Below are 24,245 nucleotides of genomic sequence, written 5' to 3'. Positions count from 1 at the left end.
TTTTTTTTGGTTTTTCGAGACAGGGTTTCTCTGTGGCTTTGGAGCCTGTCCTGGAACTAGCTCTGTAGACCAGGCTGGTCTCGAACTCACAGAGATCCGCCTGCCTCTGCCTCCCGAGTATTTTTTAGGCTAGATGAAAAAAGAAGCAAGGAGAATTGGAACAGAATTGAAACAAAAGAGAACTAGAAGCTGCAGAGGTAAAACCAGAGCCAGCAGAATAAAGAACATGACTCAAACAGCATATGTGGGAGTTACTCTGTAACCCTCGGACTAGAAATGCCCTAAATTCCTTTAGCTACGCTGAGGTTTCTAACCTGAACCCTATCTACCGTTAGCTACCCAGCCTTTAATTCTAGCACTTGGAAGATAGGAACAGGTGGATCTCTATGAGTTCAAAGACATCTTGGTCTATATAACAAGTTTCAGGACAGCCAGGGCTACAGAGAAACCCTGAGAAACCCTGTCTCAAAAAAAAAAAAAAAAAAAAGGCCCCCAAATGGGGATTAGGTCACCTCCCACCTACCTAGGACTTGCCCTGCCTACTAGATTGTAACCCAGCTCAGCAAGGTTCTGCTGGGCTTTCCAGCAAGACTGAATTCCTTATAAAAGGAGGCATGGAAATGTTTCCACAAATGCTCACACAGTGAGAGATGTCTCTAAGCCAAAGAGGAAGTGCTTGACAGCACCTGGGCTGCACCCATGTGAGCCATGACATTCATGGAGGAGCACAAAGGGTAGCAACAGGAGCCATATTCCCACATAGAGCCCTGCCGGAGGCAGGAGGGACCTAAGGACTCCTGGGTGCAGAGCTGTGTGTAACCTTGGTGCAGGGAGCAGGACTTGACCTTGGAAGATTTAAAGGCCCCTCTCCTGAAACTCCCAGCGATTCCACTGAAATCAGGAACAAGACAAGGTTGTCCACTCTCTCCATATCTATTCAATATAGTTCTTAAGGTCCTAACTAAAGCAATAAGACATCAAAGGGAGATCAAATGGATACAAATTGGAAAAGAAGTCGTCAAACTCTCAATGCTGATTATATGATAATTTACATAAGTGATCCCAAAAATTCTACCAAGGAACTTCTACAACTCATAAACACTTTCAGTAATGTAGCAGGATACAAGATTAACCCAAAAAAAACCAGTAGCCCTCCTGTACACAGATGATAAAAGGGCTGGGGAAGAAATTAGAGAATCAACACCCTTCACAATAGCCACAAATAGCATAAAATATCTTGGAGTAACTCTAACCAAACAAGTGGAAGACTTGTATGACAAGAACTTTAAATCTTTGAAGAAAGAAATTGAAGAAGACACCAGAAAGTGGAAAGATATCCCATGCTCTTGGGTAGGCAGAATTAACATAATAAAAATGGCAATCTTAACAAAAGCAATCTACAGATTCAACACAATGCCCATCAAAATCCCAGCAAAATTCTTCAAAGACCTCAAAAGAATGGTACTCAACTTCATATGGAAAAGCAAAAAACCCAGGATAGTCAAAACAATCCTGTACAATAAAAGAACTTCTGGAGGCATCACAATCCCTGACTTCAAACTCTACTACAGAGCTACAGTACTGAAAACAGCCTGGTATTGGCATAAGAACAGACAGGCGGACCAATGGAACGGAATAGAAGACCCGGATATCAATCCACACGTTTGAACACCTGATCTTTCATATATAAGCAAAAAAAAAAAAAAAAAAGCCAGGCGGTGGTGGCGCATGCCTTTAATCCCAGCACTTGGGAGGCAGAGGCAGGTGGATCTCTGTGAGTTTGAGGCCAGCCTGGTCTACAAGAGCTAGTTCCAGGATAGGCTCCAAAGCCAGAGAGAAAACCTGTCTCGAAAAACCGAAAAAAAAAAAGTAAAGAAGCAAAAAAAAAAAAAAAATCAAATGGAAAAAAAGAAAGCATATTTAACAAGTGGTGCTGGCATAACTGGATATCAGCATGTATAAAAATGAAAATAGACCAGTATCTATCACCATGCACAAAACTCAAGTCCAAATGGATCAAAGACCTCAACATAAAGCCAGCCACATTGAACTTTATAGAAGAGAAAGTGGGAAGTACACTTGAACGCATTGGCACAGGTAACCACTTCCTAAATAGAACCCCAGCAGCACAGACACTGAGACAAACAATTAATAAATGGGACCTCCTGAAACTGAAAAGCTTCTGTAAAGCAAAGGACACGGTCAACAAGACAAAACAACAGCCTACAGAATGGGAAAAGATCTTCACTAACCCCATATCAGACAGAAGTCTGATCTCCAAAATATACAAAGAATTCAAGAAACTGGGACACCAAAAGATCATGTAATCTAATTAAAAAAAAAAATGGAGTACAGACCTAAACAGAGAACTCTCAATAGAGGAATCTAAAATGGTTAAAAGACACTTAAGGAAATGTTCAACATCCTTAGTCATCAGAGAAATGCAAATCAAAACAACTCTGAGATTCCATCTTACACCTGTAAGAATGGCCAAGATCAAAAACACTGGTGACAACTATGCTGGAGAGGTTGTGGGGAAAAGGGAACACTTCTGCACTGCTGGTGGGCATGCAAGCTGGTACAACCCCTTTGGGTGTCAATGTGGCGATTTTTCAGAAAATTAGGAAACAACCTTCCTCAAGACCCAGTAATACCACTTTTGGGTATATATCCAAAGGATGCTCAGTTGTGCCACAATGACATGAGCTCAACTATGTTCATAGCAGCTTTGTTTGTCATAGCCAGAACCTGGAAACAACCTAAATGCCCCTTGACCGAAGAATGGATAAGGAAAATGTGGTACATTTACACAATGGAGTACTACACAGCAGAAAAAAAAAACGACATCTTAAATTCTGCAGGGAAATGGAGCTAGAAAACATCATTTTGAGTGAGGTAACCCAGACACAGAAAGACAATTATCACATGTACTCACTCATAGGTGGTTTTTAAACATAAAGTAAAGAAAGCCAGCCTATAAACCACAATCCCAGAGAACTTAGACAACACTGCGGACACTAAGAGAGGCTTACATAGATTTAATCTACATGGGAAGTAGAAAGTAGAAAAAGACAAGATCTCCTGAGTAAATTGGGAGCATGGGGACTTTGAGGGAGGGGAACAGAGAAAAATGTAGAGCCTAATAAATATCAATAAAAAATGCAAAAATAAAATAAAGGCCCCTCTTCCACAGAGCAGCCTCAACAGAGCCTTCCCTTTCAAATAGCCAACCACAGTGACCTCTCACTGGCCATGTGAAACTCCCAGAGTTCAAGTCAGTCCTTCATGGCCCAGGCTCACGACACCGTTGGGGCTGGTTGAGAAGGGTACAAAGTCATGAAGGGTAGAGGAGCTTGACTCTGTAGTGACAGCCTTGCCAGTACACCAGCATCGTAACATAATTGTGAGACAGGTTTCTCTGTAGCTTTTAGAGACTTTCCTGGAACTTGCTCTGTAGACCAGACTGGCCAGATCTGTGTGTCTCTGCCTCCTGAGTGCAGGGATTAAAGGCATGTGCCACCACTGCCCAGCAACCACTGACTCTTGCTTGATGGGTAGGCTGCTGTCTGTAGTCAATAAACAAGCATCTCTTCAGTTTTCTTGCGTCCCCTGAGAGGATAAAGAAAACTAGGACCTTCTCTGATGTAATGGTACCTGGGCCCAGAAAAACCCTTCACCTTATTCATTCCAAGGTTGCCACAAAGTCTCCACCATACATCAAGATAGCCCGAGCAGCTCCTCCAATCTAAAATATATCCTTATAGGTTATCCAGGGCTCCCTTTCTGGGAAAGTATCCCCAAGGTCCCCAGAGCCACTGGAAAGTGGAAAGGTCAGCTGGACCCCAGGCCAGACACCAGATTGAAGATCTAAAGGGAGGAGAGTGCTGAGGGAGAACTCCAGCTGGTCCTTACGGGCAGCAGCCACCAAGAAAAACATCCTCTTAGGCTGAATAGACAGCTAAACTGCCAGATTGCCTGCCCAGGGTGGTGGTGGTGTGAGCCTTTAATCCCAGCACTCTGGGCCTAGAGGGAAGTGGATCTGTGAGTTCAAGGCTAGGCTGGTCTACTTAAAATGTTCCAGGACAGTCATAACTACATAGGGCACACTGGCCCCACCCCGCAAAAAGCTAAAGGTCACCTATGGCTACATAGCAAATTTGTGCCCAGCTTGAGATATACATAAAAAAACTACCTTATTTCAAAGAGAGAGGCAGTTGAGAGAGAAAGTTAAGAGAGAACAGGCTCTCATTCACAAGCTAAACTATGGTGCTACCTAGCACTCCCAGGACTTAGGAACTTCTCCAAATCTCTAGAGAGCCTAGGTGAGGACTACCATCCCAGACAACTGATGGGCCTAAAGAGGAACTATATCAGCGGATGAAGCCAGCTGTGGGGAGGACAAAGAAGCAGGGGAGTGGGCAGCTCTATGTCCTCACAGGCCAAACAACTCCAAGAAGGGCAGATAGTGACCTTTAATCCCAGCACTCCCAGAAGAAAGAGAGGCAGAGTTTGAGGCCAGCCTGGTCTACTTAGTGAGTTCCTGGCCAGCCAAGGCCACATAGCTGGGATGCTGTCTCAAAACGAACAAACAAATAAACAAAACCAAGACGAGTTAAAGAGAGAAGTGTTCGGGGAGCACTTGCTCGGAGAGCTCATAGAGAAAATGCAGGCTTAATTCCCAGCACTCACATGGTGGCTCAGAACAATCTGGAACTCCAGTTCCAGAGGATCTGACCCTCTCTTGACACACACAATACACATATATAAATGCAGGCAAATATTCATACATATAAATTTGTTTAAAAGCTATAATAACCCAGTTTTGTGTTCATCAGGCTTCTTTTTTAGGCACCTGAAGTATCTGTGGTTTGTTCTATTCCCGAACTGATGGGCCTCACACAATCACAGGCTCCCAGGGGAAAATGCTGGACCAGGAAGTGACACAGAAACAACAGCCTCTACTAGGACATCCTCTGAGATGCAAAGGGAGGAAAGGTAAGATGAGAACTGGCTCCAGAACAAGCACCTCAGGATGGACTCTCTGGCTGTCAATGTCACTACACACGGAAGGGAGAGACCATGATTCTCAGGGGATCAACTTCTTGCTCTACCTGTCCAGTCTGCTGTACCTACCAGCTAGCACTAGCTGAAGAGAGCAGGGACAACAGAGAAGCCAGCAGCAGGCAGACAGGCCCGGAAGCCCGCTTCGCCAACTCCACAAGTATGCTCGCCTCCATGCCGTCTGACTGCCAGTGGCTCAGGCGGACCGGGCCCTCATCAAACTGGTCATTTTGGAAGAGCACCTCACTGCGCGCCACTGTGTCAAAGATGTCAGCTAGGCCTCCAGTGCTGGCTGTGGTCTCTCCATCCTGGCAGCCAGGCAGTACTGCTGGGGGATGCAGCCAGGAGAGCAGCAGCTTGCGCTGATCGTAGAAGATGAGCATGACCTGGTCTTCAGTGGGTGTGCCCAGAGTGGTGGACATCTGATGGTAAGTGGCCTTGCAGCTCCAGAACCTGGTACCCCTCTCCCGGCATAGCTGCAACCAGGGATCATGGGAGAAGATGGCACCTAGGCCTTCTAGGAAATGCCCCAGGTTCTCCTCGGGTTCCTGCTGACGGTGGCACCAGGTGCCTAGCACAGCCACTTGTACTTGGCTGGCCTTCTGCACCTGAGCCAGGAGCTTCTTGACTTGAATGGGGATAAAGGGAAAGTGCACCACAGCCAGGATCACAGCACTATTCTGCTCCGGGACCCATCGTCCCACTAGCAGGCCACTGTCTGCCGAGGCACAGCACGTGGGGAAGAAGGCCTTGAGCACCATGCCGGGGGCCCTGGAAGAGAAGAGAGTGTCGGTTTAGAGCTACTGCCACTCTGTGGCTGCTAGATGCTGTGCCAGGCTTATTCATCTGGCCACAGGTTGGGAAAGCACAGTTGTGGATTTGGTGGCAGAGACTGGGTCATGGCCCTGCATCTCACAGGGACTGAACTCTTCCAAGCACTGACCCAGGAAGAAGCACTATGTGTGCGATGGCAAGCTACTGCCTCCTTACGTTCTGAACCAAGCAGCCCGAAGCAGGGCAAAGTAAGGTTCCCAGACAGACGCCACTGATTAGGGGACTGAGCCTGAGGTCTTTCAGGACCTAATGAGAAAGGATTCCTTCTGTGTTTCACATGTAAATGCACACGGTATGAGCATGTACACAAATCCTAGCTTTAACAAACAAGAAGCCAACAGTTAAGCACACCTGTAATTACAGCAGTGGAGAGGTGGAGGCAGGTGTACCTGGAGTTCAAGGCCAGTCTTCAAAAAGAGAGGAGTGAGAAGAGGAGAAGGAGGAGGATACAGAAAAAAGGATGGTTCTTAGTTAGTTTCTGTACTCAGACAGCTAAAGCAGGAAGATCACTACTATGAGTTCAAGGCCAGCCTGGTCTGCACATGGGAATACAAAATAAGGCATCATCTCAAATAGCAACAAACAGGATTTACTTAAGCAAGAATTAAAAGTTTAAAACCTGGGGCTGGGCCGGGCAGTGGTGGCGCATGCCTTTAATCCCAGCACTCGGGAGGCAGAGGCAGGCGGATCTCTATGAGTTCGAGACCAGCCTGGTCTACAGAGCTAGTTTCAGGACAGGCTCCAAAGCCACAGAGAAACCCTGTCTCAAAAAAAAAAAAAAAAAAAAAAAAAACCTGGGGCTGAAGAGCTAGCTCAGGGGTTAGAAGTACATGTTGCTTTTGCAGAGGATCTGGTTTGATTCCCAACACGCATATGGTGGCTCACAACCATCCATAGCTCCACTTTTAGCAGATCCATGGGCACCAGGCACACGTGTGATGCACATACATACATGCACGCAAAACCTTATACACATAAAGTAAATAAATCTAAAAAAAAATCTGTTTTGGAGGGCGAGGAATGGTTTTCTTTCTTTCTATATAATTTATTTTTTATTTTATGTTTATTGGTGTTTTGTATGCATGTATGTCTGTGTGAGAGTATCAGAAACCCTGGAGTTAGAGACAGTTATGAGTTGCCATGTGGGTGCTAGGAATTAAACGCAGGTCCTCTGGAAAAGCAGCCGGTGCTCTTCACTGCTGAGCCATCTCTCCAGCTCAGGATGATTTTCAAAGGTAGAATGGTTGCCTAACATGGCCAGCATTCTGAGTTTGATCTTCAATAACACTAATAATAATAATAATAACAACAACAACAACAACAAACAAACAAAATAAAAGCAAATGAAACAAACTAGTTTGGGGCTCAGGAAAATCAGATGCACACATACAGCACTGGTCCTAGAACTGGGTCAGGGCCTAGAACTCAAGAGGGAACCTCTCCTTCTGTAGCAGGGAGCATGTCCTCCTGCCCCTGGGGCCAGAGAACAAATCAGGCAGGAAGAGTGTAAATTCAACTCCTGCCTGGTCTACAGAGTCAGATTAAGGCTAACCAGGTCAGTGTAGTGAGAATTCTGTCTTAAAAAGGAAAAAAGGCAAGTCAGGCAGTGGTGGTGCACGCCTTTAATCCCACCCAGCATTTGGGAAGCAGAAGCAGGTGCATCTCTGTGAATTTGAGGCCAGCCTGATCTACAGAGCAAGTTTCAGGACAGGCTCCAAAGCTACAGAGAAACCCTGTCTCAAAAAAACCACAAAGACAAAAGAAAGGGGGCCTGGAGAAGTAGCTCAGTGGCAGAGCTGCCTCTACTCTCTTTTCTGCCCCCCCTGAAGTACTTTTGGGTAGTAGTCATCTTCCTCTGGAATCCATCAGACACTCCAAGATGGGACTCTCCATGGAGAATGCCAATACATTTTCTCTGAAGGAAACACCAGCCTTCTTGGCCTCTCAAGATCTTTTTTGTTTGTTTGCTTTGTTTTGTTTTTGTTTTTCGAGACAGGGTTTTTCTGTAACAGCTCTAGCTGTCCTGGAACTCACAGAAATCTGCCTGCCTCTGCCTCCCAAGTGCTGGAATTAAAGACGTATGCCACCACCGCCCAACGCCTCTCAGGATCTTGATGAACATCAAGAACCACCACAGCAGCTACAAATCTTTCATTCTGTGGCCCCTGCACCTTTCCCTCCACGCCCTCTGACTGCCAGTGGCTCAGGTGGACCGGGCCCTCATCAAAATGGTCATTTCGGAAGAGCACCTCACTGTGGAGTCACCGTGTCACAGCTAGGCCTCTAGTGCTGGCTGTGGTCTCTCCATCCTGGCAGCCAGGCAGTACTGTTGGTAGATGCAGTCAGGAGAGCAGCGATTTGGGGGCTGTAGGATTCCTCATAGGCATTCCTGCTAAACCGAACTGCTGGGTGGTTAGCAGGGTTGGGGTACAATTGCTTTTTCTTAGACACTACCCCATCTTGCCAGTGTGAAGGACACAGCAATCCTGAGCAAAGAACTCCCCCCCCCCCAGACAAACGCCCAGGGCTTGTGCAGCTTGTGCAGCTGCTCCCCTCCCAGCAGGTAAGCAGGCCCAGAGACCTTGCATGAACAACTTAGAAAAAGGTTTTGTTTTTCTAAAACTGAGGGTTAGACCTAGGGTCTCATATGAGCTCTGAGTCCAGGCCAAAGCTGAGAGCTCTAAAGGGAACGATCAATTCAGCATAGCCTAAGCTTTTCTGGAACAACCCTGCAATGATACACCAGCTCAGTGAAATACCATGTGTATCCTGGGGAACACTTCACAGGAACCAAGGGAAAATGCTCCAACATTGTGGGGAGAGAAATGCCCTTGGTCTGATTATAAACAGATGTTGGGGAGGGGCTAGTTTTGAATCTGCTCACAATGAGTGAATTCAATGAGCTGTATACATTATTTGTGCACATCCTTTCTGTAGAGAATGCTTCACTTAAAGTTTACCTTTAAAAAAAAGCAAAGCAAAACAAAAAGCATCTCAGGTCAAAGGAAAAAGGCAGATGCAGAGGTTGGTGTTCTGATCTGTGGGGTACTGGGAGAACTCAAAGTAGTTATGGGGCAAATTGCCACCCTCACTCCCAGCTCGGCCTCCAGAACCACTGAAGTGTGCTTCCACTGGGCTGCTGGGATTCCAGCAGCAGCAAAAGATGAAAGAGCAGGCAATCGATACAAGAGAAGGTGAGAGGCTAGAGAGAGAAAGAAGGCAGAAACCTGGGCAGTGCAAACATCTTTAAAGATTAAAAGAACAGCCCACACCTGGATAAGCTGCCTGTGCTAGGAAGAAGCCAGTTCTACAACAGCCTATTCCCGGATGGGTTTAATAAAAAGAAGCCTCAGGAAGTCTCTTCGCGGAACTCCCAGTCAGACTTCAGTAGAAGCAGAACTACTGCTTACCTCCCCTGCATGGACAGGCTTGAGGGATGGCCCAGTTAGAAGAGGCCAGGGACACATCATAGCTGAAACTATGTGAAACTTTGTGAAGGTTCACATTGGCTCCAAGTTCAAAACAATCAAAAACAAAATAAAAACTGCTTTTCTGGCTGGGGATGTAATTCAGGTGGTAGGGTGCTTGCCTAGCTTGCTGCAGATCCTGTACTCAGTCTCCCAAACCTCACAAACGCGGTAATAGCAGTGCACGTCTGTCATAGGGAAGTAGAGTCAGGAAGGAAAAAAAATTCAAGGTCATCCATTGCTATTCTGGGACTTTGAGGTCAATCTGGGCTATAAGAGAACCAGTCCAGAAACACTTTCTTGCCTGTGTGAATCTTTCCTTTTTCATTTCAAAAGGAGGTGGTAAATCTGTTACCGACCTATACTATACTGGGGTCAAGGACAAGCGTGAGCCTCTCCGCGGTGCTCCAGGAATCTTCCAGCTAGTCCCCGCCTGGAGGGGAGGAGGGGCCGCTCGGCGCCCTCAAGCTCGGGACTGCAGGCCAGACCCACAACGGGTGCCGCCGAGCCTGGAGGTCAGCTGCGGAGTGGCCGCCGCTCTCTCCACTCCGGCCTCCTGATCTCCCATTTCAGAGTATTTGAAGACAGGCACTGAGGACCAAGAGGCCTGCGCTGCCTCGGGATTTTCTCCTGCTCTCCCGGCCCCGCCGCCCACTAGTGCTCACCGGCTGCTTCCCTGGGCCGCGTCCCCGAGTGGTAGGGAAGGGACTGGGTTGGGCACCACGTCTGGCGGGCCCGGGAGGACGAAGGTGCTCGAGGCCCCCAGGCCCGCCGCGGGACATCAGCCCCATTTCCGCCGGCTCCGCGCGTTGCCGCGCGACGGTCCAGTCTCCAATCGTGCCCGGGCTGTTCACCAACTGAGCCCGAGAGTTCCGCGTGCGCGACTCCAGCCTTCAAACCTATGCCCGCCTTAACTGTCCTGAAAGACTGGTTGAAACCAGCCTTTAGGGACCCAGATCGCTTTATTCTCACCTTCATGCCCTAAGTCCCGGGCGTTCCCATCTGTCTCTCTACATTGCAGGTAGGGTGCACGCCGACATATATGGGCCGCCTAGTCCGAGAAAAACGTAGCAACTAATGTTTATTGAGCACCCACTTACACGCAAAGATCATACTTTGTCCATTAATCCCCCACAACATAATGATCAGGGCATACTGGGATAACCTGGAGGGGAGACAAGTGTGGTGGTATAACCACGGATTTCAATGTCCAGGTGACAGACTGGGTGTGCCACCCCATACCCTGAAGAGGCAAAAGCAAATGCTTTTTTCTTGCTCCTTCCCACATGAAGATCAGGACTGAAACCCAGATTCTTACTGAGTAAGTCCCTTCCTACCCCTCTCCCCCCCTCTGTCTGCTCCCCTTCCAGATCTCATTTGTAATATGGGAGGAAAGGCCACTATTTTCCTGTCTTGAACAGAAAGGCCATCAAGAATCTTCCCAGTACCCCACCCAAGAGCTCGAGTGGGTTGGACCCGGATTGCAGGAGAAACTGAAGGCATCTTCCAAAAGGGACATGTCCAGGAGAGTACCTTGAGACCCAACCCTTGCCATGTGCTCCTTCCAAGACTTGCCCCTCTAATTTGCCCCTTACCTCTGCTGGGTCCAGAATTGTCACTGGAGGCTCAAGAATGGGGATGTCTCTGAGGGTGTGGGGGGCACTAAGAGACCACACCCTCGCCCCAAGCTGCCCAGCCCAACCTAGCCACACCCTCCCTGCCTGCCTGCCTGCCTCTGATTAGGATATAGGGGTTGGGGCACCTGGCAGGAGATCTTGCCTGGCTATGCACTGGCTGATGGCCTCAGCACCCAGGATCTGTAGCTTCAAGTGTCACCTCAAAGCTCAGGCCTCCTGAGACCCAAGCTAGCAGATCTAGAGACTGGGTGACCCTTGGGTTTTGGGGCATGAAAGACCAGGGGCATACTGAACAGGGACATGGAGCTGGCTCCGTTTAGTGCCTTCTGGGGAGATGGTGATTCATGGCTGCTTCATAGACGGGAGCACGTGCCAAGAGGAAATCAGAAGTCCTGCTAAGGCCAGGTGTCAAAGCAGGCTCAGCAGCCCCCCAGGAGCCCATCAATCTCCCATGATGGTGTAAAGAACTCAGGGCTGGCCAGTCATAGCAAGGGGCTATTTCCCTGAGGCCATCTCTCCAAGATACTGGTACACCTTGATGCAGTTGTCCCCTGCATCTGCCACCACCAGTTGGCCCTGGGGAGCACAGGCTACACCCAAGGGCCTCTCTAGTCCCTCCAACTTCAAGCAGATGGGTGGCCCAACCCGGGGAAACAGGGTTACCTGGTGCTTCTGCTCATCAGCCACAATAATGCTACCCTCCGAGTCAGAGCACACACCTGCTGGCTGGCCAAAGCTATGCCCAGTCAGGGTTCCCAGGGAGCCCAGAGGCTGGTGGGCACTGCCAAACAGCTGCACATCCCCAAATTCTTCACTCACAGCAAGGCCCCCATCAGGCCCTGGACCTACCCAACAGGGGCCCTCTAGACCTAGCATGGAGGTTGGAGCCAGGGCCTCCCAAGTTGGTCCCAACATGAAGCTGTGCACAGTTCCAGGCAAATAGTCTGTCACCAGGAAGTGGCCAAAGGCATCCACAGTCAACCCTCGGGGGGACAAGAATGTGCCTACAGTCACCCAGCGGCCCTGGGGTTCCCGGGAAGTGTACCGGAGCGCATACACGGCCCCATGGATGAGGTCACTGACAACCACAAGCCCGGAAGCAGTCACGGCCACATCCTCTGGAACAAAGGCTCCAGTTCTATTCACGCGGCAGGGTAGTTGACAAATAGATCGTCCCTCAAGATCCAGCACATGGACACAGGATGCAGCACCAGCCGTCAAGAAGAGCAGGCCATCTGGGGAGCAGTGCAGGCCTCGGGGGGCCCCGGCAGCCCCTGCTGGTACCAGGATTTGCCCCAGCAGCCGGGGCTGCCGGGAGCGACTGGCATCTCTAAGCTGGTCCAGCCTGAGATCAGGTCCTTAGGTGTAGATGGCTAGAAGTAGGGGTGGCTCAGGAGCTCAAGGAGTCAGGACAGATGGGAGGCCAAGGGCGTAAGTCAGTCGGTCTCGGCTTCCCCGCAGCTGCAAAAGAGTTGGGACACCCATGGGTGCTGACGGTGACTAGTGGGTGCTGGCACCCTCCTACTGAACTGGTGAGGAGCTGAACTGAGATGGGGGGGGGTAAGACTGAGCTGTGTTCACCTGGTCCCCAAGCCCAGCAGCCACACAGGTGGTGAGATGTCTGTAACAGTGGTCCAAGAGACACCACACACGCAAGAAGGTCAAAGGTTTTGCTCTGAAGCCCAAATCGCAGGCATCACTGTATCCCAGCTTAGGAGGGAGGGTGAGGGGAGACAGATAAGCAACTTCTCTCAAACTCATCAGCCCTGGGATTCTCCCACAGGGTTGGCCTAAGCTCCTGTTAGTGTTCCACCACCACCACCACACATAGCCCCTCTGCTTTGACCAGAGAGTGAGCCAAACCCCAGCCTCCCAGAGCTCTCAGCTTGCCCCTTCCACAGAGACCAGGATATCCCTTACCTAGGACTAGGCTCCTGCCCTGGACTTTAACTCATGCCTCTGTTGTTAGAGACAGGCTGGGTGTGTGTCTGTGTGGCAGGGTAGGGAGTAGGGGAGGAGTCACCAGACAAGTCCCCTGCAGGGACAAGTTGAGCAAGGAGGCAGGGAGGGGCTGTTTGGGTTGAGTCCCTGGCCTCCAGGCCTGCACCCTCCTGCTTGGGTCTTCCCCTGGGCCGTACCCTTACTCTGGACACTTCCTACTGTCCCTTCATAGCTGAAAGTCTCAGACAAGCCTGCCCTCTCCAGAAGGGACCCAGAGTCCTCTACAACAATAGGCCGCCCCTCCAGGCAGGACCTTTGTGTGAGGAACAAACCTTAGTCACCGTCTTGCCTCCTCCACCAGGAGGTCAAGCTGGCAATGTTGCCTCCCAGGATCAGAAACCAGGATACAGTAAGCACATAGGGGTACAGATTTAGGAATTGAGGTTCCTCGGACGCCTGGCTCTGCCCCCAGTGGTTCCCCAGGAAGCCTTCAGGTCCAGCCAGCCAGAACTCTCGCCCCAATAACACCCGCAAAGCCTCACGGCGGGGTGGCTACCTGATGCTATCACCAGGTGGATGGTTAATGGAGCAGCTGAAGGTCCTGTTTGGACTGGCCCCAGCCTGGCCAGTCCAGCCCCAGTGAGAACAGTGCCTCCTCCGAGGGCAGCTTGTACTTCAGGGCATTCCTGGGTGGGCATGGAGGCTACAGCCCAGCTCCCCAGGGAGAAAAGTAATTTGCTATGGCTGGGGGGCCCCAGCCACCCTCCCTGGCTGTCTCCCACCCTGGCCTGTGGAAGGCCGAGCAGGGCTGTACTGGGAGGGAAGCAGTGAGCTGTGAAGGCCACTGATGCCTATCATGGCTGCAGGGACTGGCGGGGGGCCCAGGAAGGCCACACGGGGTGAGCAGCCTGGAGCCATAGAAGGCAGGAGGCTTTGACCACCACAGGCAAAGCTGGCATTGGGCTGCTTGGATGGATTCAGGCCCAAGGACGAGCAGGGTCCTTGCCCATCCCCTGTGAGCTGAAACAGACCAGGTCATCCTGACATGTCTGCTTCTCTGCCACTCTTCCCTGAGTCCCATCCCTTGGCCCCAGACTCTTTGGAAGAACCAAGTCCACAATAAGGACTTTGAGGCCGAAGGTGAACCCTAGCATGGTGTCCTAGACACTGCTCCCAGGGATGCCCAGGCCAGGGACATTTCCTTGAGGGTGCCCAGGTGCTTATGCAGGGACAGAAAAGGAAAGAAACCCAAGTATAGGGTGTTTGAAAGTGGTTTCTGTTTTAATGACCGCAACTCTGTCCAATAAATAAATCATGACCTTCCTATGTCCATGTGACCCCAGAGATAAACCTCTACCATGGGCTAGTGTGGGGGGATGGGAATGGGGAGCATCTGTCCAGAACGCATGCACACCGACACTGGACAGGCCCAGACAATGGGGCCCAGGCCAGGGAGAGGAGCCCACACATTAAGGTGGCTGTGGACAGACCTCAGTACCTGGGAGGATCTTCAAGCTTGGGGTATCTTTAGGGGTCTGGGAGCTGCCAGCCCCAAGACGATTGCCCCAGCCACTACCAGGAATTCCATGGTCCTCAGAGGCCTGGAGCGGGAGGGCAGGAGGCGGGACACTGGAGTCAGCCTCGCACTTGGTGGTGCGGCTAGAGAAAGGCTCTAGTCCAGGACCTAGTATCCTGGAGGGCTCAGAGGCCCCCCTTGCCAGCATGGGGCTTGGCTCGGGCAGCCCCCAGGACTCTGCAGGTGCCTTAGTCCCCTTGGAAGGCACCCGCTTCACTGAGAGGTCCAAGGGTGTGTCCAGCGGCCGAGCTGCCCGGGCCAGCGCCTGATGGATGGTGAACAGCTCGCGGCGAATCTTGCCAAGCTGCTCCCGTAGAGGTCTAGGGGCGAGATCCCCAGACGGTACCAGCTGCCCCAAGCACTGCTCCACCCTGGCGTAGTCGCCAAAAGCCTGGGTCAGGTCCTCTCCCACTGGGCCCGGACTTCCTAGCACTTGGCCTTGTGGCTGCTGCAGAAGGTGGACCTCACGGCCTGGGGCCTCAGGATTACCCGGCTCCTTGTCCTCAGGCCAGAATGTCAGGGAGGACCCTGTTGTCAGGCTGAGAAGTAGAAGCCAGTCAAAAGGCTATCCTGCCCGGTAAAGTCCCCCCTAGCCCCGGCCTATGTCTTCTGCTCAGTGTTACCCACACCTCAGGGAAAAGAAGAGGCCCTAGTCTAGAACAGCACATTCAAAAGAAAAGAGAAAAAGGGCTCTTTGGTATCAGATTCCTCTGTGGTTTGGAGTCTCTGCTCCTGGTAAGTAAGCTAAAGATGGCCTCATCTCCCTTCCAGCCCACCCTGACACCCCCACCCCAAGACCCAAAGATCCTGATACCCACCTGCTCTGACAGCCAAATTTTGCCAGTTTCAAGGGGGCCTTTGGGAGCTCAGGCATATGGCCCGGGGGCAGCCTCTTCTGCTGGTTGCTCTGAGCCACTCGTTCCAGCTCTCCGTCATGCCCTGGGTCTCTGGAAGTGCTATGGGGCCAGGGTGCCCCCAGCTCTGGCACAGGCACCTTCAGCAGCCCAGGAGCAGCCAGAGCCCCAGGAGGCCCCTTGAGGGACACAGAGGACTTGGTAGGGGCAGTCCTGCCTGCTGACTGTCCCAGGGCGTGCTCCAGTAGCAGCGGGTAGTACAGGCGGGGGGCCAGGCCTGGGCGCTCGGGTGCCTGTGGGGTTGGGAAGGCTGCAGGGGGCAGCAAGGGACTTGCTGAGGCCAGGAAGGGCATGTGGGCTGCAGCCGCTGCCAGTGAGGGCCCCAGATAGGAGAAGAGACCTGGGCCGAGAGGGTAGTTGACACCCAGCAATGACAAGTGGAGGCTCTGGGCTTCGGGGAACTCTCCCTGGGCAGGTGGTGGGTAGCAGGGGACACTACTCTCAGAACCCGCTGAAGCTACGGCCCCTAGAGCCCCACTCATCAGACCACCGCTGAGTCCTGGCTTCCACGACTCTGTCAAGAGGTTACTGGGGCCTGGACCTTTCCGTATGGCTCTAGTCAGAGGGGGCAGTGACCCTGGGGACTCCTCTGGTGTAGGTTTGGGGCCCCTGCCACAACGACGCTGGGAAAGGCTGTCAGTGACGAGATCTGGCACAGTAGGCTGGCTACCTGGGTCTGAGAAGTCTATGGAGCAGCTGGAGGTGGGCACCCGAGGCCTGGGCGAGGGGGGCGCACGACGGCATGCCCAGTCAGGAGAGTCTAACAGCAGGGAGAGAGAGTCCTTGCAGAGGCTGTACTTCATGTGGTTGTAGAGATGGGACTTCTCCAGGCAGGTGAAGGGACACTGGAAGCACTTATAGTTATAGGGTTTGCCCCAGGGTCGTGGGATGTAGTGTGGCTTCTTGGGCTTTCTTGACCGTGCCCTTGTCCCAGTGCCCACTCGACATGAACCTGCCTCACGAGACATGGCAGCCTGCTAGCAGGCAAGCCTGGGCACCATGACCACCTGCAGATAGGAGAGACAAGGACTCAATTAAGACCAGGCCTTCTCACTCTCTGTTCCTCTTCACTGGGGTCCCTTCATCAGAACTCAAGAAGCCCCTATTTGCTTCACCTCGATGCTTCTGGCCTTTGTACTACAGACCTTCATTCTTTCGGGAGGAGACGTGGTGGCATTTGCCTGTAATCCCATGATTTGGGAAGCTGAGGTGGGGGGTTTCTGTGAGTTCCAGGATATTTTGAGCTACAGAGTGAGATTCTGTCAGAGAGAGAGAGAGAGAGAGAGAGAGAGAGAGAGAGAGAGAGGAAAAAGGAAAGGGAAAATGAAGGCACCTAGATGTTCTGGCCCAGGTACACATAAGTAAGTCTGTAATGTAAGGATGGTGTAAGGAGGACCTAGAAATTGTGAAGAAAATATTGTTTTTTTTCTGAAATTAAGCTTAAATGGGTGTCTTGTATTTAGCAAGTGATCCTGTACAAATCACTACTGCCGGGGCCAAAGTAGTCCTGTAGGCCAGTTTCTGGGGTAACTGGTCCCCATTTATCTCTGCTCTTTGCGCCAGGCAGGTCCCCACTGAACATTTGGTAAGCGAATGAAAGCAGCCGTGTATGACCAGAGCCACCAGTCTGATGGCCCTCTAGAGACACTTTCTTGTTGAGCCACCTGCCCCTGCCAGAAGCAGAAGCGAAGCACCGAGATTAGAAGCCACCAGCAACCCTGCAAATGCATGTGTGCACGCACGCCGTGTGTATGTATACCGGAACGAGCTAATAGAGTGTCAAGTGGACACTGGAGGTCTCTCAGGGGGTCAGCCACACATGAGGTCCCCCAACCCAGGCTGGGGGGAGTGGATGTCACAGTATGGCCCCATGGCACAGCCACCTGCTCAACCCAGCTCCATCTGGGTGGCTTCAGGCAGGTCAGTGACTGAGCCTGCAGTGACCACGCTCAGCCAAGACTCTCTTCTCCTCACGTCCTGCACACTGGCTCAGAAGCTCCTCTTCACTCCATCTGGGCCACCACCTGGGCTGTCCACTATCCCAGCGCTTGTGCCTGTGCATGGTGCATGTGCACATAGGCTTTGGGTGTGTGCATACGAGCGTGCAAGATTCCCAAGGAATCCTTGCTCTCCGCCTGGAGGAGCAACTGCATGGCAGAGCTAACCAGGCACAGGGTGTGCCACCAAGGGCACACACATCCATACCACTTCCCACTCAGGATGGATATGGCTGTTCACAAGGGTAAACCCACATTACAGACTATGCCCAAAGACACACGCAGACATGGCTGGGATTCAGACTTGCTCATAGATTCATCATAGATGCAGACATACAAGAGCCGCATGATTGGAGCGGCGAGGTTGGTAGTGGAAGACAGTTGCTGAACTCCGCTTTCTTGCATGCTGGCCATTGCACTTTGCCCGTGGCAGATATTCACCTTTATTCTCACCAAAGAGCAGACTGTCCCCCCTTTGGTGGATAGCTAGAAGAGTGAAAAGCACTGCATGCCAAAAGGCATGGGACCATACAGAGTTCCCATGACCAGGCTGGGCTCTGGAGATGGGGCAAACACAGGCTAAGGGAGACTCCTAGGTTGGGAGGTGGATGCTGGCTCAGGAAATGGTCGGGGCCTCCCTGAGGGGTTGCAGACCCAGCCTGGACTTGGCATGTACAGAGACAGTCTCTTCTCCTGCCTGCATTCCAGCCCCCCCCCCCGCCCCGCGCCCCGCAAGATGTGATGACAGATAGGGATGTGTGCTCAGGCAACAGAGGCGTCTGTGCGGGGACCATCGATCACCCAGCCCTGGGAGCCACACAGCTGTGCTGATTGGTGCTACTGCTTAACCTACCTCCCAGCCCGGACTGGAGGGGTCCTCCTGGGGCCTCGGACCCAGGGGGTGAGGCTCTTGTGTTTCTCTCCAGACCAGGCACCCGAGGTGCTGACCTCTCCAAGACCGAGAGGATGCTGGGCACTGGTCCACCACAGTGCACGTCCCTACACCACACATACACAAAGGCACACTCGTTCTGCCGCCACCCAGTCCCAGCCCCAACTTATGACCTGGCCTGTGCTCCCTTACAATCTGGCTTAGTGCCTGGTCAGAACTAATAGCTGGAGGGGCCAGCCCACACATGCGTTAACCCTCTTGGGATTCAGTATCCTACAGGGATGGGCACAGGAGCTGAAGTGGACAGCTGGGACCCTAAAACCTTCCTTTTGCCTCCCCGCTGCGGGCACCGCCCTGATGATTCCTCAAAGTGCCGGGATCACAAGCAGCCCTTTCCACGCATTCCATTCTGTCCGGAGCCTGAGCCCCAACTTCACTGGAAGTGCCGCTTGTCTGCCTTACCGCGTCTGCCGAACTGAGCCCGTGGAGGGGCAAACTTCCCACTTGCGGACACCGCGGCGTAACTGAGGTCCAGAGCTGGAAGCGGTAGCGATGCCGTGATGCCGCCGCAGCCGCCTTCCGCGTCCCCCGACGCCGACTCGCAGGCGCCCACCAAAGTTGGCAGCGAAGCGCGTGCGCCACTGCGCGAGCTCCCAAACGCAGCGACCTCCGACCAGGCTGGGCAAGGGAGGCGGGACAGCCTCAGTCGCAGACGGCTCACATCTCCTTGCACGCCGCCCCGCACACTCAGTGGACGCGCTGGGACGGCTCCGGGAGGGAGTGAGGTCGGACCCGCCACGGTGTTGCAAAAGCCTGGAGTGGCGCGCAGGTGCGGGCCGAGTGAGGGGCTCCTGGCACCGTCCCCGCCCCCGACGCCTGCAGGCTGCCGCGGGGGTGCGCAGAGGCTGCCAAGTCTCCCGGGTCGCCGCAGCGGCAAGAGGGGGCGTCAGCACACATCCGTCAGGGGTCTGGCCCCTGACAGCCTCCTGTCCACCCAAACCAGGTCCTGGGGGCTGAACTCTAGGATAGGGGGACTCCAGAACAGACCAGGAGGGGCCAAGCCCAGAGTTCAGGCGGTGGAACCTATGTGTCCTTGCCAGCTTCTCCTGGGTAAGCCAGATCGTCTGTGTGGTTCCTTTACTCCAAACAGGAGGCGTCCCCCCACTCCCCTTGTTCTGTTGGCTAATGGACACAATGCTTTAGCACCCCCACCCCTGGATTCATCACGCCACTCCCAGGCCTCAACTCTCCACTTCCTAGGAGGTTCCTCTCCACTTCAGGACAGATCCAGCGCCTTTGCTCACTGTCTGAAGTGCCTCATCCTCGCTGGTGGCTTTCCCTAGAAGGATTGTGAGGTGATAAAAGACCCAGGTCGGTTTGGAACGCCCAGCAACTATAAATGCTGGAACTGCCTTCTCTTCAATGTCTTTGTGGCCAGAACTGCTCCTGGGTCACACTTCTTAACCAGATCCCAGGGAAATTTGCCTAACTGGTGGGTTCCAGAGGTGCATGTGGGCAGTGGGCATGGCCTGGACAGAGACAGATAATCTCTCTCTCTCTCTCTGGAGTCTGCCTATGTGTAGGGAAAAAACCTTAGCCCAGAGGTGTGCTGTTTAGCATTTCAAGCATGGAAGGGTGATTGCTACCCCAGGCCTGCACTGCTGAGGCACAGAGGTCAAGAGACTCTTGGGAACTCAGGACTCAGCTACTGGCTCCTGGGATCTCTCCAGTTCAGATCAGTTGAAGAAGGGAAATCTCTGTAGTGACTTTGGGTCACTAACATGGGGGCAGTCATAGGGTGGAGGGCACTGAGGTTTCAGTACTTCTAGTCCCATGAACCTGGACTTGGTTCCCATGTCTGTGTGGCAGATAATGGCCAGAGCCCAGCTGTTGGCCAAAGTCCAAGGGTTGCAGGTCAAGGAGTAGGGCCTCTCCAGTCTAGCTTTCTCCTGTCCCCGTGCCACCTTCCTCGAAAGCAGCCCACCCCCCAACTGAGGGGCATCCAGAGCTGGAAGCAGCGCTGTGGATTGTACAGCAATGCTCCTTTCTGCCTGCCTGGCCCAGCTAACCAGCTGAGCATGCAGGTGGCTCGGGGCTGGGAGACAGCTTGAATGGCCAATGTGCCAGTAGTCCTGAGACCGGGAGTCCAGCTCCTTGTGGACACTAACTAGAGATGATGGCAAACTCAGGTCACTCTGAGACGAGGAGAGTGGGAACACCAGGCACGGGCCCCTTATTCTCAAGGTCAGCTCTGTCCTCTCTGGGAACTGTGGAACAGCCTCTGGCTGACGACATCAGGGGCAGGCTGGAGGTTGCTGCCACTGTCCAGGGAAGGCCTGGCTTCAACAGTCAGGGAACAAAGCCTGGAGCAGCTCAAGTGAACCTGTGGTCTGCAGGACAAACCCAGAGATACGCCATGTAGCATCTCATGTATGAGGTTGATAGCCGTAAGGAGGATGACTGCCGAGGCCAGCTCTGTGGAGGCCCAGAGAAGGGAGATGGGAAGAATGTGGCCAGAATGGGAAGAGCAGGAGGGAACTGGAGCAGCCCACATGCCCGGCAGTGCCGCCTCTCGTGGGCCTTTGCAGAAATTCATGTGAGACAGGAGGGAGAGGCCACATCCAGAAATGACCCTAAGAGTTTCTATCACTTGAACATATTCCTGGATTTCCTAGAGGGGGAAGAAGCTCCTGAACCCTGCGCTTGCCATGGAGGTCTGGTGGAAAGCTTGGTGAGCCTGGCAGCCCCTCCCTTCTGCCCAAGGGGCTCTTAGGCACACCCAGCCCCTCCTGATTTCCTCTTCCTCTCTTACCTTGGACCATTCCTCTGCTGGGGCCTTCCACCCACCCTCTCTAGGAATGGGGGACCATGAACTCTAGGATATGACTCTACCTCCTGAGTGGCTGAGCTGCCATAACTTGGTGTTTGGACTTGTCACCCTGAGCCTGAGATCCTGCCCACACTCCCGAAGCAGTAGCTCTCCCCTCTGGAGTAGAGAGAGCACCTGGTCTTAGCTTCAGGCCCTAATAGGGTCCTTGACTAGGATAGGGGCCTGGTGGTCTCTCCTGGTGTGGGTCTTGCCTTTACCCTCAGCTGGAGGTTTATTTCAGCCATTTAACCTTCTCTTCTTGACCTGCCCATGGCTGCCCGCCTGTCACCTCCATTAGCATTGGCCCTGTGCGTGCTGGAGGCTTGTGAGCTGGCTAAAATTTCTGGACTCTGTGCTGTCTCATTCCCTCAGTGTTGCAGCCCTCCCCAAGACAGGCACGGGGCTGGCTGGAACTCCACAGTGGGCAGAGGGACCGAGGTTAGAGCCAAACAGGGTCTAAAACCCACGCACAGAGGGACTCCATGGAGCGGCAGCAATTCTGTAGTCCCGCATAGTATACTTGGCAGTGGCTCACTTTGCACCTTCTGAGTACAGGACACATGGCAACATCCTTAGTCCTTGTGAAATCCCTGGTCCAGAGAGGAAGAGACACCCTTGTAGTTTCACCTTTGTTGCACAGTCAAAGTGTCCTTGGGGACTGCAGGCTGGTGGGAGAGCAGACCGAGGGCTTGGCTGCTGCAGGAGATAGGCTCCTGCCTGAAGCTGGGTTGGAGCTGGAGGCTGCAGGTCTCGATAGCCCCAGGGAGCCACAGTGGATACACAGTATAGGAAGGGAGGCGACGGGACCTGCTGACTGCAGAGGGAAAACCTAGGCTCAGGAAGCTAGGACATGGGTGGAGCCCATACTGGGGGGCATAGAGCAGTCTGATGAATTTTCCTTCTGGGATCTGAGTGCTCCATTCCAGGACATGCTGGGTTATCCAGCAACTTGGGGAGGAAGGGGCTGCCACTATGTGCTGGGCAACAGGATGGATGAGACACCAGTGATTACTGGAGGATCTGAGCCAGGTGTGGTATGTAAACGGTGGTGGTGTTTGTAAACCCCCCTTCATGGGAACGTCCCAGCTGGACAGGGGCCTCTTCCTTTGGAGGGAGCAGCCGGCCTGTCCAGGTGGGTGGGACAAGTTCATGCTGCCCAAGCCCCCGCCTGGTCTCTGAGCCCGGTTGGCACTGGTTGAACAGTGCCTGGGGCCGACAGCAGCCATATGTTGGGAAGTGGAGCTGTGTGCGTTCCTCTGCGGCCCCCAGGGCCAGCCTTCCTGGGCCTGTCACAGATGATTTTCCCTGCCTGAATGGCAGGCAGGATGGCGGGTGGGGCAGTGGGGGCCTGGGTGCTGACCCTATGTCCAGGGCCTTCACTGCCCTCAACACCAGGGACTGCCACTCTTGGAGTATTCCAAGAGCTGAGCCTCGGTTTGAAGCCTCCAGAATTTCACTGAGTAAACCCTGTGGTGGGCACCCCTTTTAGATCAAAGTTGGGGTTCAGGAGAAGATTCCTGGCTTGTTACCAGGGAGGAACCTCCTGCCTGGTTGTGGGTGGTGGCCAGGGGTCCACACCAGCTTGCTGTGTGCCCCGGGCAGGTGGAAGAGGGCCGGGAGCCACAGCCCTGTCAGCCCAGCGCCCAGAGCTGTGCACAGGGAGGCAGGGAGGCCATGGCTAATTTGTACACTAAGTGCTTCTGACAGGGATGCCTCACAAGTGAGAACATACCGCTGCCTGCCCTGGGAAGGCCATAAGGCTAGCAATGAAGACAGTGGGCCCAGGAGAAAGGGCCATGGGGACACAGGGCCAATAGGGACCAGGAATTTGGGGGCAGCCATGCTGACGGCTATTGGAAAGGTAGGTCTGAGGAAGAAATGTGGAAAGTGAGGATGAGACAGAGATAAGGGGGCAGAGCCCCTGACCACTCTCATGCCCAAAACTGTTTCAGTGACTAGTCCTGTTGATCTTGGGCTTCAGACCTCCTGCTCATGGTGTGTTAATGCTATGGTGTGAAGTCTACTGCTGTGACTAGTCTGCCCACTTCCCTCCTCCAGTCCTCTCACCCCATCCAGAATCAAGCACTCAGCAGCCTTTTGAGGAGCCCTAGCCCCCTCCCAATACTAGCCAGAGTTTTGCTTATGTGTATAACTTCCTTCTGAATGCCCCTTTGTTTCCCTTCCCCATATGCTGGGGTCCATGGGGAAGGGAAGGGGAAAGTGTTTGCTGGGACCAATCAGAGTGGGTGAGCATTAGCAGTTGGACCTCCATCTTGCCCCAATACTAGAGTCCTGCCTTTTCTTGAGTTGTTCTGGGGCTGGAGCTGCAGGGGCCAGTATAGTGGTGCCAGGTGGAATAGGGCAGAAAAAAGAGGAACTAACTGATCTTTGGCTGCCAAAGGTGCCCAGAGCTGGCTCCTGCCCTAAGTACGCATAGGTGCAGGTCTTGCCCCTCCACTGTAAGAGATGGTCCAGCCTGGTGCGCAGCCGCATCAGGGCAGGGAAGGCGCTGTGGGTGGTGAGGTGAGATGTGTTGTGGCAGCTGCCCCGCTGCCCGAGGCCCGCCCGGAGCGAACACTGCTGGTGGCTTTAATTGCTTTCACATTCGATGGGGCTGGCCTGTGACAGGCCTCTTACGCGGTGCACTCTGGTCGTGAACCCCCAGCCCCCGCTTGCCCAGGGGCATCCTCTAGCTCCTGAAGGGGCCTGGGCTGCTGGCCAGAGATGGGCCCAGCCTGCACCAAGCTGGGAGGGGACACAGCTAAGAAGAGAGCAGCAGCTACAGTCCCACTCACCCTCTGGCTCCATCTGCTCCTTCCTGGTGACTGATGGATTCAGACAGCCTTCATCCCCCCCAGTGCAAGAAGGAAAAAAAAAATACTTGCACACATGTTGTCCTGCCCACCATGTTGGTCCTACCTGGCTGTAAGGCTAAAACCCTAGGGTCTGGCTCCAGCCTGTCTTACCTGGATACTCACTACTTCGTCTGGCTGGCTCATAGCTCATCTCACCTTAGGCAGAAGCAAGAACTGCCACCCCACAAACCCTGGCACTCTT

At 53.1% G+C, this 24,245-nt stretch overlaps 3 protein-coding genes across 5 annotated transcripts in view; all 3 read right to left on the bottom strand.

The window, feature by feature from the left end:
* Window positions 1-10,979, bottom strand: part of Pigq (phosphatidylinositol glycan anchor biosynthesis class Q) — a 20,843-nt gene extending 9,864 nt beyond the window's left edge. Inside the window, exons 1-2 of one of the 3 annotated variants that reach the window (XM_050135129.1) lie at window positions 10,958-10,979; window positions 5,134-5,832 (exon numbers count right to left, since the gene is read on the bottom strand). In XM_050135129.1, the coding sequence (XP_049991086.1) occupies window positions 5,134-5,822 (689 nt within the window). In that variant the 5' untranslated portion in view covers window positions 5,823-5,832; window positions 10,958-10,979. Of the gene's footprint in view, window positions 1-5,133; window positions 5,833-9,721; window positions 9,966-10,027; window positions 10,192-10,957 lie in introns of those variants that run through there. The other 2 variants (XM_050135122.1, XM_050135137.1) reach the window with 2 other exon arrangements.
* Nhlrc4 (NHL repeat containing 4) lies at window positions 10,978-12,347 on the bottom strand. The gene has a single exon (XM_050135162.1). The coding sequence runs from the start codon at window positions 11,912-11,914 to the stop codon at window positions 11,495-11,497; it is 420 nt and encodes a 139-aa protein (XP_049991119.1). The 5' UTR covers window positions 11,915-12,347; the 3' UTR covers window positions 10,978-11,494.
* On the bottom strand, window positions 12,226-18,930 carry Prr35 (proline rich 35). Its single transcript, XM_050135152.1, has 4 exons — window positions 18,782-18,930; window positions 15,335-16,437; window positions 12,920-15,055; window positions 12,226-12,460 (listed from the first exon to the last, which is right to left on the bottom strand). The coding sequence occupies exons 2-3, from the start codon at window positions 16,396-16,398 to the stop codon at window positions 14,410-14,412; spliced, it is 1,710 nt and encodes a 569-aa protein (XP_049991109.1). The 5' UTR covers window positions 16,399-16,437; window positions 18,782-18,930; the 3' UTR covers window positions 12,226-12,460; window positions 12,920-14,409.
* Between the last annotated feature and the right edge of the window lie 5,315 nt (window positions 18,931-24,245).

The sequence above is a fragment of the Alexandromys fortis genome, unplaced genomic scaffold, assembly GCF_014885135.2.
Source record: "Alexandromys fortis isolate MF-2015 unplaced genomic scaffold, M_Fortis_MF-2015_v1.1 scaffold_29, whole genome shotgun sequence".
Lineage (NCBI taxonomy): Eukaryota > Metazoa > Chordata > Mammalia > Rodentia > Cricetidae > Alexandromys > Alexandromys fortis.
Note: the sequence above shows the minus strand (reverse complement) of the source record. Positions and strands in the feature narration are given on the sequence as shown.

Excerpts from the sequence above, each read along its gene's own strand:
- Prr35 (XM_050135152.1), bottom strand. The coding sequence starts at position 16,398 with ATGTCTCGTGAGGCAGGTTCATGTCGAGTGGGCACTGGGACAAGGGCA. Across the intron at positions 15,056-15,334 it reads AAATTTGGCTGTCAGAGCAG|CCTGACAACAGGGTCCTCCC; the intron begins GTGGGTATCAGG and ends TCTACTTCTCAG.
- Nhlrc4 (XM_050135162.1), bottom strand. The coding sequence starts at position 11,914 with ATGTTGGGACCAACTTGGGAGGCCCTGGCTCCAACCTCCATGCTAGGT.